General features: G+C 45.7%; 1 protein-coding gene across 1 annotated transcript in view; it reads right to left on the bottom strand.

Annotated features, from left to right (window-relative positions):
* The window catches only part of Syn3 (synapsin III), a 320,810-nt gene that overhangs the window by 17,353 nt on the left and 289,423 nt on the right, over positions 1-14,034 (bottom strand). The window contains exon 7 of the mRNA XM_051206238.1: positions 4,999-5,141. Within this exon, the coding sequence (XP_051062195.1) occupies positions 4,999-5,141 (143 nt within the window). The remainder of the gene's footprint in view (positions 1-4,998; positions 5,142-14,034) is intronic.

Below are 14,034 nucleotides of genomic sequence, written 5' to 3'. Positions count from 1 at the left end.
TTGCCATGTGGATGCTGGAAACCAAACCCTGGTTCTCTACAAGAGCAATAAAATCCTCTTAATTGCTGAGCCATCTTTCCAGCCTCCATATTAAAATAAAAATATTTTTTCTCACCCACATCAAAATTAAAAATTTAAAAAGGCTGCCATCTCAGATAAAATGGCACAAACTTTGGTGCTGCAGCATTCCCCACCCCAGATCCCACATGCCAAGGCTTGACTTAGCATCTTATGGTGCTATCAGGGTTTGTGGGAATCTTCAGCAAGTGATGCCTGGGAAAAGGAGGTCTCGGGGGTCATGTCCTTGAAGTCCTTCTTGCCTCTTTCTTGGCTTCCTGGCTACCGTGAGGTGAGCAGCCTCCATGACTGAGACTGTGAGTCTAAATTAACCTTTCTTCCTTTTAAGTTGATTGTCTCAAGAATTTTGCTACAGTGATGGAAAAGTGAATAATATGCATGACCTCTTGCTTTTGAGGAGAGCTAGGGCAGTGTACCACCTAGTGATTCTGTATTTTCTTTTACAGGTTTTAAAATGTAGGAAAAAACTGATCTTAGTGATGAAGTGACTACTTTCCCATGGTGAAGAGTGGGAAGGTTTTGTGACCTCTGCCTGCCTTGCCTCCCTTCTCGACTCCTGTTTTGGACTTTGTTCTGCTTCAGCCATGCGTGGCTCCTGTCCTGAACACCCACTTTCCCTACTGCTCCTGGCAGCCCTTGTGGCCACCTTTCTTTTCCTAAGTCCTTGCCCACCCTGCAGGCTTCATTGGAATGTGGCTCCCTTGCAGCCTTGACTACATACAGAGCTCATAGAGCCCATCACATGTGTATGAAAGGGCCCATCACACATGTATGAAAGGGCCCATCACACATGTATGGAAGGACCCATCACATGTGTATGAAAGGGCCCTTGTTCTTGACTTGATTGAGATGCAGCCAGTAGGATGTAGGAGGGAATGGAGATAGTGGTCAAAGCATCTGTCTGTATTGTCATTGCCTTTACTTATCTGGGTTGATGTAAGAGAGGACCATTAATTATGTGGTTTGTGAATAACAACTCATTTCTTGTGGTTTTGGAGGCTTGGAAGTCCAAGCTCAAATTGCCCAAAGACTCATGTTTGGTCTGTAACTTCTTACTGTGTCTTCATGTAGTGGATGAGGCAAGGGGTTCCTCTGAGTTCCTTTTTCTAAGAACACTGCCTTAACTGTTAACTTGACACAGTCTAGACTCATCTAAGAAAAACATCTCAGTTGAGACACCACCTAGTTCAGACTGGCCTGTGAGCATGTCTGTGGGGATTGTCTTATTGTTGATTGATATAAGAGGGCACAGCCCACTGTGGGTGACACTATTTCCTAGAGAGGTGGTTCTTAGCTGTATGAGAAAGTTAACTGTGCATGGGTCTGTAAGTCAGCCAGCAAACAGCATTCTTTCATGTCTCTGCTTCAAATTCCTACTTGAGCTCCTACTCTGACTTCTCTCAGTGATGGAATGGAAGTTGAAAGAAATTCTTTTTCCCACCTTAAGTTGCTTTTGTTTAGAGTGTTTTTCTAAATAATTTTTATTGTATGTGCATTGGTGTTTTGCCTGCATCTGTGTCTCTGTGAGAGTATCAGATCCTAGAGTTGCAGACAATTGTTAGCTGTCATGTAGGTTCTGGGAATAGAGCCCAGGTCCTCTGGGAGAACAGCCAGTGCTCTTAACCACTGAGCCATCTCTCTAGCCCCTGTTCTGAGTGTTTTAACACAGTAACAGAATAGAACTAGAACAAGCATTGATTGCTTTCTGGAAGGTTCTACACCTCTGGTGTAATCCCCTCTGCAAACTCTCTTCCTAAGAATAGAAGGGGTGGGCTTCACTTGAGAAGGAATGGCTTCCGATATGAATTCTGGGTGGGATTATATAAGACCAAGTGTACTACCTTGGAGGTGGAGGAAAAACTTCTAGCCTGAGTACCTTTGGATAAGAGTGAAGACATTAAGACTGAACGTAATGATACTTTCTTTAAGTTTTTGCTGTGGTTGATAGAGTTGTTTCCCACTGTTTCAGGTACAGGCCGAAACTGTTAACATTGATGGGGGTCAAGTAAATAGCTCAATGAGTGATGGATGGTGGAAGCCTTCCTTCCTTCCTTCCTTCCTTCCTTCCTTCCTTCCTTCCTTCCTTTCTTTTTCAAGGCAGAATTTCTCTGTGTAACATTCCTGGCTGTCCTGGAACTCACATTGTAGACCAGTCTGGCCTCAGACTCACAGAGATCTGCCTGCTTCTGTCTCTCAAGTGCTGGGAATAAAGGCATGTATTACCACCATCTGGGTGGAAGTCAGTGTTTTCTTGATGGGCATAGAAAGAACAGATAAGCAATCAGGGAAGGCAAAATTGAGCCACAAGATATTGGGTGAAAGTCCAGACAGCAGTGTGACTCCATTTAGAGTAATGCACAGGCAGATGGATACATTGAGAGATGATTATGGATGCATGTGGGCAAATGTGCATATGTATATGGATGCATTTGTATGAGTGGGCAAATGTGCATGTGTGTGCCCTGGCTGTGTATGTTAGGAGGGTATGAAAGCAAGCAGTGATATCTCAGTGGCAGCAAGCAGAAAGGTGTAAGTGCAGAACAGGATGTGGGCCAGAGGAGGACAATGGTTACGGTAGGAAGGACACTCTCAGCTAAAGTGTAATATGGTCCCTTGGATGTGGACCAACCCAGGGTCCAGGAATCTCTGTAACCAATGACAAATTGGAGCTGTCAGGCCAGAACAGCTCAGTCTGAAGAATGCAGCAATGAGGTAATCCTCCAGAAGAAACTGGGGCAAGGACATACCAATGTCAAATGCAAATTCTAACAATGAGGCGAGGAGGGAAATGATACTGTGGTGATGCTGAGAGAATGCACTGGACCACCTCACTGGGATGAGCCAAAGTGATTCAGGGATGCAGGGGTGGGGGTACCAACTGCATGGGCCTCAAAGCCTAAAATCACCCCAATGTTTTATTTTTATGTGTGTGTGTGTGCTCGTGTGTGTGTGTGTGTGTGTGTGTGTGTGTGTGTGTAAGCACACACACGCACACAGATGTGCATGTGCGCACACATGATTTCACACACATGTGCACGTGTTGAAGCTGGAGGGAAACCTGGGATATCATTCTCAGAATACCATCTACCTCCTTTGCAACAAAGTCTCTCATTGGCCTGGAGGTTGCCAATGGAATAGACTGGGAGACTAGAGAGCCTCCTGTCTGCTTTTCTAGTGCTTGGATTACAAGAGCATATGACCATAACTGTTACTTTTGTTTTGTGAGAAGGGGACTCAGTATGTAACTGTGGCTATTTTGGAACTCACTATGAAGACCAGGCTGACCTTCAGCTCACAGAGTTCCACCTGCTTCCCAAGTACTGGAACTAAAGGCATTCACCACCACACCCAGCCTCATACCTGGTACTTTTATGTGGGATCTGGGCATTGAACTCAGGTTTTTGTGCTTGCAAATCAAGTGTTTTACTCGTTGAAACACCCTAGACCTATTTAAACACACACACACACACACACACACACACACCAGTGAGTGAGTGTGGAAGCCAGAGGTCATCTTGGGTGCTGTTCATCAGGAACAATTGGCCTTGCCTTGTGAGACAGAATCTTCCACTGTGACCTGGGTCTTCCTAATTATGTTAGTCTGGCTGGGAAATGAGCTCCAGGATCCTCCCAACGTCTGGGAGTATAAATGTGTACCATCACTTCTTTTTAGGTGAATGCAGGGAATCGAACTCAGGTACTTATGATCTCACTTTCAACTGAACTATCTCCCCAGTCTACCTTTAAACAAAGATGTGTTTTCCTGACGGCCTAGGCAACCCAGATGGTAAAAGACCAAGGCAGACAATGCATACTTGCATAAGCACAGCTTTGATTGACTTGACATTTTTACAGAAGCAGGTGACAGCTTGGCTTGCCCACAGGATTCTCAGGCAAAGTTATGCTGCACAGAAGCACATGGACAGACAGATTGTCCAACTGTCCATGGCTAAGTACTGAAGCTTCCTGATATGGAGCTATGCCCATGGTCAATGCTGCACGAAGGCCACAAGTCAACACTTGGCTGTTGGGTCTCACCATCGGAAGTGGAACCAGGAGCAACATTCCAAAGTGAGGGCACAGAGACCCAGACACAGATAAGACTTCTTTAAGGGAGAGCCTTTCCACCTTCTCCAGAGCCCCACTTAAACAGGTTAGTCCATCCTTTGCTGACTCATCTAGCATTCAGAGCTGTGCATTTAGAGGTAGCACCTCCACCCCCACCAGGCCATGATCTTGCTCAAATTGCCTGCCTTCTGCCTTGGACTTGCCATAGTGGTTTTCTGCCTCTCTCTCTAACCAAAGTGCAAGTGACAGATCACACTCTGAGATGAGTGCTGCAAAAGACTCCGGTGGGTTCTTCACCCCTTGGCATTGTGAACATCAGCTATTATTTCTGGCTATATACACAGGGGCTGCCCGAATCCCAGTGCTTCTGAAATCAGTAATTTGTGGGCTTTTGGTTTGTTTTAAAAATTTCTGATTACCTATGATTTTCTAATGAATTGTCTTAAAAACAAAGCACAATATTCAGAAGTAGTTTCTATTGCTTGCAAACAGAGAATTTGATGTGACTACCCAGTGAGTCTTGTTGGCTCCAGGGAATAATGGATTGCTATTCCGTATCACCAGACCACACAGCTTTTTCCTTCATACCCAGGAAAATTCTAAACTTTCAGCAATGTATTCAATGACTCTTTGATTTGCCCAAATCTCTCTCTCTCTCTACCTCTGTCTCTCTCTCTCCACACACACACACACACACACACACACACACACACACACACACACACCTCTTTTGTAGAGAGATCTGTCTTGGGTGAAGCTTCAACAGAACCAGAGGTGAGGACAAACAAAGCATCATGGTAGAAAGAAGCAGGCTCCTCCCACCTTCTTCCCAGCCCCTGCCCACTGACTCACATGTATGCCTTGTAGTTGGATCCAATCTTCTGTATGCGAATGTCATATTTGGAGTCGATAAAGGCTTCAGTGGTGGCATAGGTTTTGGCCATGGCTACCACACTGGTGATGTCCTGGTAGTCATGCTGGTTTTCTACTTTGATCTGTGGAGTAAGGAGGACATTGAGTATGGCTGTCTATCCATTCTCCAGTGCACATGCACTCTAGCAATATATATGCTGTGTTTGCATGTATTTAGCAGATGCTACATGTATGGTGTGTTTCATACATTCATGTGGTATTTGCTGTGTATATCTTGTGCTTATACCCGGTGTGTATGTAGTAGTATGTGTGAGTGTGTGTTTGGATGTGTGCATGCAGTGGGCAGGCTGGCTTTATAGTTCAGAAGCTTGGGAGAGAAACTTGCCCTGTTTACCTGGTTGAGGCCTGGATCACAGTAGTGTCTTGAGTAAAGAAGATGTCTCAAGAGAGCTCCCAAGACCAAGGACAGGGTACAAGATCAAGGCTCTGTGGCAGTGACCTCAATACTCTGTAGAAGCTTTGTCCAGTTGTTCCTTTCACCACTCTCCCTCTCATCTTCAGTTGCCTTTCCCTCTCTCATAGCAACTCTCCTCCTGCTCTCTCTCTCCTGCCCATTCTCTCCACTGCACGCCTTCCCCTGCCTTCCCTGACTGTCTGTAGAACTGCTTTCCTTCCCTCACAGGCATGTGCATAAGTATATGCACACGTGTGAGCATGTATGCACACACTCTACCCCGAGGAGAAACTCGGAAGCAAAGTGGATTTGGTGTCTTTGGTGTCATAGAACCAATACCTCATGGGTTCTCAGAGAGATATTCTTAGATATGTTCAGCTAGTCATTAAACAATTAATTAACACCCCATTGTTCTCTGTGAACTGTTGTAGATGATTGACATAGATTGGATTGGAAATTTCACTAAAGACCTGGTTGTTAAAGGCTTGCTCCTCAGCCCAGGGTGCTACTGGGAGGTGGTGGGACCTTCATGATGTGGGCTAGTGGGATTGTTGTGTGCTCTTGAAAGGATATCGGGATCCAGCTCCTTCCTTTCTCTGTTTGGTTCCCAATCACCCCCAGGTGAATAGCTTTGTCTAGCACCTCTACCATAATGTACTTCTTCACCATACGCCCAAACAGCCAAGGACTAAAACATTCACAATTGTGAGCCAGAATGAACCTTTGCTCTTTTTAAGTGGACTATGGAAGGATTGTTTTGACAGTAACAGAAAGTTGACACACAGTGTTTATCTTGGGATCTGCCTTCCCAGCTCCCAGGGAAGACAGTGGCAGCATCATGGGTTGTTATCAGCTAAACCTGGCATATAGGGAATTTTATAGAAAAACTACCTGTTTTCTACCCAATAACTAAATGACATACAAAAAACCCCCAGTAAGAATAGAGGGAGAAGAGCTGTTAGAGTCACACTGGATGTGTGAATTCAGACTTTGTCTGCAGCCAGAACAGGAGGCTCCTAACATGGTGTGACATGCCTGTCTCCCCAGCACTTGGAAGGCTGAGGCAGAATTAAGGCCAACCTGGGCTGCACAGTGAGTACCAGTTTAGTTAAGGTTACATAGCAAAAACAAGAACCATAACAAAACCAACCAAACAAAAGATCCAATAAAAGGGGGCAGGGGGCTATTGACATTGACTGGATGTTAGATTGTGGATGGTGAAGTTTTAGGTGTAACAGTGCCATTCGGCTATGTTACAGCGAAAAGAGAACTTTATGTGTTAAAAATACATTCTGAGCTATTTCTGGATAAAGTGACATGCTTTCTGGGATTTGCTTTGAAACAATCCAGCTAACCATAGACACAGAAAAAAGAGAGTGGCTGCCTGGACCGAGGCCAAGGGTGGTTGGCAGGGACTTCTAATGGGGAAGGAACATGGAGATAGCTCCCAGTTGGGAAAATAGCAAATAGTAAGAAGAAAAACACCCACCGAATCACATACATTAGGAGGAGAAACTGTATTAGCAGCAGATCTCAGTTTTTAAAAATGAAATGAGAGGAAATGAGGGTGTGTACACGTGAAGCAAAACTAACCATGGAAGGATTCTGGCGGAAGCTGAAGGTTGAGCATTTTCTCCTCTTTTGTGCATACTTGAAAATTTCTATAATAAAAATTTAAAAACAAGTATGGCTGGAAGAAAAAGACAAAAGGGGCGAGGATACAAAATTATAGTCAGAATGAGGTTAAAAGTGCAAATGACAATGTCTGGCAGTGGGTGTGTGCCCTCCTTTGTGTGTGGAAAACAAGAAAAAAGCAACTTGGGCCAAAGAGGAAAGGGTCTGGAGGAATCACAGCCATTTCTGCAGCACAAGCAAAATGGTACCCTCCCATGCTCTCCCCAGGGGGAGCTGTGCATACAACTAGGCGATCTCCAGTGACTGCAATCTTTTACTGTAGTCTCCTGTCTTACCCTGTTCCAGTTGCCATGACAGATCCTTGCATATTGAGGTTCAAGAGCAGTAGATGATTACTGTCCTGGCTCTGGGACTGGGAAGTCTGACACTGAGGTACTGATGTGGCTGGCTCTGGTGAGGGGTTGCAGGTCCTTGCCTTCTTGCTGGGTGCTCACACAGAGAGTGGGAAAACAGGCTCTCTGGTGGCTCTTAAAGGAACACTAAACTTAGCAAGAGGGCCCCACCCTTTGCTCATCAAGTAAGCCTTTTGAGGCCCCATCATGCAAATACCATCATGTGGAGGCAAGAGCTTTAGTGTGAGTCTGTTTGTGTATGCACAAGTTTGTTCGTGTGCACGTGTGCACGTGTGTACATAGATGTGTTCATATATGTGCAGGTGCACAGCCAGAGGCCAGGACAGAAGGTGTCCTTCTTCAACCTTGTTATTCTGAGACAGTCTCTCAGTGGTCTGGATCTCGCCAAGTAAGTTGAGCTGGCTGGGTAGAGTTCCAGGGCGCTGCCTGTGTCCAGGTTTTCCCAGTGCTGAGGGCACAGACAGGCAATACCCTGCTTAACTTATTTATTACTGTTTTTTAATGTGGGTCCTGGGGATTGAACTAAGATCCTCACTCTTGCAAAGCAAGCCTTTTATTGACAGTGCTATCTCGAAGCTCAGCACGAACTTTCCTGTTTCACATTTGATCCGAAGCATCTCACATCCTCATGTCTTTTCCTGAAAGCATCGTTCAAAGAAAGCAGCTTTCAAGTGATCAAGGGAAGGCAATTTTGGAACCACTTTGATACGCCTTTCATAAAGTGCACTTTTGTAGTTGAAAAAAAAAAAAGATTACACCTATACAGTCCAACAAGGGCTATGATATAAAAGAAAATATGGAAAAAAGATAAGGTCTCCATCCTATGAGCCCTAAGCTGTCACCTGCTGGTAAGACTTCACTGGAAATAGTCTTTGAATATGCCCACTCAAGGAGATGTAAAGTGGTCCCTACAGTCTCAGTTGGAGCTGAGCAAAGTGTGCTGGGATGCAGAGGCCTGTGTACTAAACAGGTCCATGGACATCCTGGCTCTGGAAGTGGGAGAGTAAACTATGCAGAGATTAAGTGCTGGTCCCCCACCTCCATGGCTGCTGAGACCTCCAGTGGATCCCAGCAGACCTGATGATGCACCCTGTGCTGTGGGATGGAGCTTGGTGAACCAGTGTGGATCCCTTTCAGGCCATCTGCAGGGGAGCATCGTATCTAGGGTCAAAAGATGAAGTTCATACACTTTGACTGTGTCCTCTAAAGGCTCACAGGTGGGCAGCCTGGTCCTGAATGTGCTATTGGGAAGACCTTACAGAGGAGCAGTCTAGGAGGGTCACGGGGCAGGGGGAATGCCCTTGGAGGGTCAATGTGGTTCTCATGGGACCTGTGGACTGAAGGTCAGCATCTGGAGATAGGACACTGCAGTGCTGCTCCTTCAAGTTCTGTAGGCAAGGATTAATGCCCTTCTTTTGTGACTCTGGTTGGTTCTGGAAAGAAGGTGACCATAAGAACAACCGGGGCCTCTCCCTGCTCTCCAGCCATGGATTCCTATCATAGGAGTCATCGGCTCAGGGTATGGTTTTGAAACCTTAGTCCTGCAGCAACTTTTTTGAAAATAGCTATGGATGAATGCACGGTTTTTCCCCATGGTCTTGCTAGAGGGGTAATACGGTAGAAAGCTGGAGAATATAGGTTCAAATGTCAGCCTCATCACTTACTTGAATGACCCAGAGTTTATCAGCCTCTCTGGGCCTCACTTTACTTGTAGCAAAATCTAAGTAGCTTGCTGCTAGCTGGTATTGAACACTGTAGTTGAACATTATGCAAGCCTCTACATATAAATGGTCTAAGACTTGTTGGCTCATCACACATTTTTAACAGATGATGTCATTATTCTTATTCTGTCCTAAACTCTACCATGCAGCATAGGGCTTGGCACAATGGACATTTGCGGAAGAGCCAATGAAGGGGTTGCTAATGTGAACTGTGGGGTAAGGGGCACATGGGTGCTGAGATCCACAACCCTTCACATCTGGTGGACACTGAGGGACCTGTGCTGGAAGAAAAGATAATCTATCTTCCCTTTGAGACGAATGAAGACATGGGGTCCAGACTCTCCCCAGATGCATGGCACAGGAGCACATTGGAATCTCACTGCACTGTTTCAGAAGCTTCTAAAATGTACAGCAAATGCTGGCCAGCTGCTCACTCCAGCCCAGTACACCCCTATCATGTTTTCCTGAAAGACCACGAATCTAAGCATGTTCTTTCCTTCTATGGCCAAGGCACATAGAATAAACACATGAGGTAGTTTATTGACCCAGGTTATTGACCAGCCAGCTAAAAGCCAAAGAGCATCTACCAATAACAATACCAGGCTGTGGGCAGTTGCTCTGTGGTCTTTCTTTTTGGCAAGAGGAGATGGCAGGCCATTTGGCTACTCAGGGTACTCCTTGTTTGAGATAATAGAAACATAATTCTAGCACACAAGTAGAGACTTGTTTTTCTGTTTCTGTACCAGGAAGGCAGGCATCCAACTCATTTAAAAGCCACATCAGCTTACTAAGAAACCAGTTAGATGGGGTAAAGGGGGCCAGGCTTATCAGTTACCTCCTAGGAAGGTTTTAAGTACACTTCAAAGACAGGAGTAAGAACAGGTTCTGGGGACTGGGGAAATGGTTCAGTACCCAATTGCCTGCTGTGCAAACCTGAGTACCTGAGTTCAATCCTCAGTACCTATGCCAAAGCCAAGTATAGTGACACAAACCTATAGCCCTAAAGCTGGGCAGGCGGGTCCTTGTGCCTTGCTGGCCAACCTCCTTGTGTAGTCACCAAACCCAATTCCCAGAGAGAGAGAGAGAGAGAGAGAGAGAGAGAGAGAGAGAGAGAGAGAGAGAGAGAGAGAGAGAGAGAGGGAGGGAGGGAAGGAGAGAGAGAGAGAGACCCTGTCTCAACAAACAGGGCGAGGGTTCCAGAGAAACAGCCCCGGAGGTTGACCTCCGTCCCCCACCTGCACATACATGAATATGCATATGCTCTCCCCCTCCCACTAAGAGGTTCTGTGTAACAGAGTATGTCAGGCCATACTCATACTTTAGCTCAGAATTGATCCTTGAGCTTAGAAGACCCCAAAGACCCAAAGCTTAGAAGAGACACATGGAAGTTACAAAGGCCCCAAGCCAGTGGTTCTGGGTGTGTATTAACCAATTTAGGCATAACATTGGACAAATTCTCAAGCCACTGGACACCATTGCTCTCATTTACTGTCTTTCAGTGATTTTTCACATGGCACTGTTATTTAAAACCCAGTCTCCATAAATTCTCACTAATACAAAATACAATACACTGGAAGAAATGTGGGATCTACTCTTGATGCTCCAAGCTACATGGCTAGTTGTTTACATGGTGTCCATTTGATACTGAGAATGGTGCTTTGCTTGAAAGCACAGAATGTACTGTGTGGACCCAGGAGTGTGGATGCTATAGGCTGTCTTGATGCAATATGGGAAGGATGATTTCATATGATTGCATTCCAGGATTTTCCCTGGCATTGAGTAGCAAAAGTCCCTGGAAGAATGTCCCTGGAGGAAGAGCCCTCTGGTGGAACCAGCCAATGGGCCAGATGACACTTCAAACCAGATCACACTTAAGGGAATTAAAAAATTTTCTATGTATCCCAGGCTGACCTCAGACTCTGGAATCTCATACCTAGTGTCCAGAGGGCTGTGGTTATAAAGATGTGTCACTGTACTGCCTTCATGCTACTCTTCAGAGTATAATGATGTCACTCTCTAGAACATCTTTTCAAGATAAAGACCCCAGAGCCATAGTGCTGGTGTTTTTTAAATAAACAAAAGTGGTTACTGAGTGTAAACTCACTATTTAGACTAATCCTTAAGCCTCTCTCTCTCTCTCTCTCTCTCACACACACACACACACACACACACACACACACACACACACACACACACACGAGTCCAAGTAGTGCATTAGAAATATTTGAGAGAGTTGGGCATGGGTCAGATACATGTAATCCCAGCATCTGAGAGGTGGAGGCAGGAAGGCCAGGAACTCAAGGTCATGTTTGACTATGTATTGAGTTCAAGATCAATCTGGCTATAGAAACCCTGTTTCAGATAAAAGGTAGTTGGGGCACAGTTCCTGACCCTGAGAAATTCACAGTCCATGGGGGAGGGTGAGGACACAGAGGACAGATAAGTCAGTGACCAGCATCACTGAGCGCAGCACATAGACCCTGCACTCTCAGAAAGCTTTCCAGGTGCCGTAATAGATGGCACCTAGGTTCACCCTGCAGTGAACCTAAATTGCCCTAGAGTGAGTCTCCTGCAGGCTACTTCCCCTGGTCCTTAAGTGGCTGCCTGCACCATGCAATCCCTTTCTACAAACCTGAAGATAAGCTGGGTCTGAGTCTGCACTGGCCCCTCCTACAACTTTTTAGAACTCAGTCTGGACATAACAACTTCTACTGTGTTGACCAGTACTGCCTAGTTCTGACTCATTAACTCCATTATCATTGAGTTAATGATAATAGCTGCTTGGCATGTGTGAGGTCCTAAATGCTATCTCTAACACTGCAGGGCAATAAGGGCAAATTGACATGAGGCTTACAGATACCAATTTTTTTCCATATTCATTATTTGAAAAGATTTTTACTTTTTAATTTTTTTTAAAAAAATTGTATTGAGTGCCAACTATGAGCCAGGGATTGTACTGCCAGGAAGAGTCTCACCCAATCTGGACTATCATCTCAATCTTCAGAAACAGTCTTGGGGGCTTCCGGCCATTATGTACCCTGACAAGCCCTGTCTTTGTAAACAACTATAAAACTGGGAACAATCCCTGAGGCAACTGTTCATAGGCGGTGCAAACAGGCTGTGTGAGGCTGAGGCCACAGTGCCTGAGAGGAGGGGGCCTTTGGACAGGAGCCCCATGTTGGTCCAGCCCCTTTTGGCCTGCCTCTTTCTACTCTGCCCTTTTGCAAGACACTGAGTAGCGTTTGCCTGTCGTTTGGCTTTTGCATCTGCTGTTCTCTGCCTGGGAAGTTCTTCCTTCTTGTTTAGTGCCGTCTCATTCTGCATTCTTTGCTTGAAAGTCAGGACCTTAAATACTTTTTCTGGTAGTGGCACTGTATTTCTCTCTCATTCAACAACCTATTTTTCCTTTCCTAGTTCTGAGCAGGCTTTATAAAGGCTTATTGATTTGCTTGTTCATATATTGTCTGCTTTCCTACTAGACCATGGCTTGTATATTCATGACACAGCACAGTATGCCTAATAAATACTACTACTGAAGGGAAGGAAGGATTAAATTGATGTTCTTCCTCTCTGGGGGTAAGGAATGTTAGGAGGAACACGAGAGAGGAGAAATTCTTCTCCCCCTTTACAAATGTTACTGAAGTTAGGGACTTTGTAGGACATGTCTGAGAAGGCTTCAGAAAGGGTTTGGGATTTGAAGACAGCATATGTTATTGAGTTATTGAACCATCTCCCACAAGCTCTTGTGTCTATTTGAACACTTATTCCCCAGCTGGTAGCACTGTTTCAGGGAGTCTTGGAAGCTTTGGGAGATGTGGAATGCCTGGCTTCTCCACTGAGCATTCTCTGTTTCTTGATCTACTGAGATGGAATTAACTGTGCTGTGAGCTCCCACTGCTGGGGACAGAACCTCAGCTGCCAAGCTTTTCACACAGTGTGGTTTGAAGGATAATGACTCCCCGGGCCCAGGCTTATGTATTTGAATGCTTTATCACCCACCGGGGAGCAGTTGGAAAGGTTTAGAAGGGTTAGGAGGTGTGGCCTTGCTGGAACAGGTGTGGCCTTGTTGCCAGAGATGTGTCAATCACTGGGGCGGGCTTTGAGCAGGCACATGGATGTAAGCTCTCAGCCCCCCCCCCCCTGCTTGCTTTCCTCCCACCATGCTTCCCACAGTGGTTACCTGAAACTGGAAGCTAGCTCCTGATGAAATGCTTTCCTTTATAAGAGCTGCCTTAGTCATGGTGTCTCTTCACAGCAATGGAGTGGTGACTTAGACACCTGCCATGATGGGGGGTGGGTAATTAACGGTGCACTAACCCATCTTCCCACCATGATGGGGACAATTAAACTCAACTAAAACAAACCCTTTTCCTGTAAGCTGCTTCTGTCAAACATTTTGTCGCAGTAAGGGAGAAAGTAACAAAGGGCCATTTCCACTCACCAAATCCCCATGGGACTCTGAAAGGGCCATGTTTTCCTTCACACTTTACAGAGAAGGCCCAGACAAACAAAGGGCTTATTTGAGGCCATCCAGCTTGAATTCAGAACCCCATGAACTGTCCTTCATGCTACTCTGGATTGAACTAGGTTATTCAGGCAGCGTTTCTGCTTCCTATCCTTCCCCCATGTTCTCATCCCGCTCTTTTGCAGGCTGCACTAGTAGACTAATAGACATAGCTGGCATGGTGTAACATCTGAGAGCTTCGTGGGGCAGGTGCCCAGTCTCTTCCTGGAAGGATCTAGGAGGTCAAACTCTGCCAGCCAAACTCCACTGCCAAAGCATCCTCCAGCT

This window comes from Phodopus roborovskii, unplaced genomic scaffold (assembly GCF_943737965.1).
Source record: "Phodopus roborovskii unplaced genomic scaffold, PHOROB, whole genome shotgun sequence".
In the NCBI taxonomy this organism is placed as follows: domain Eukaryota; kingdom Metazoa; phylum Chordata; class Mammalia; order Rodentia; family Cricetidae; genus Phodopus; species Phodopus roborovskii.
Note: the sequence above shows the minus strand (reverse complement) of the source record. Positions and strands in the feature narration are given on the sequence as shown.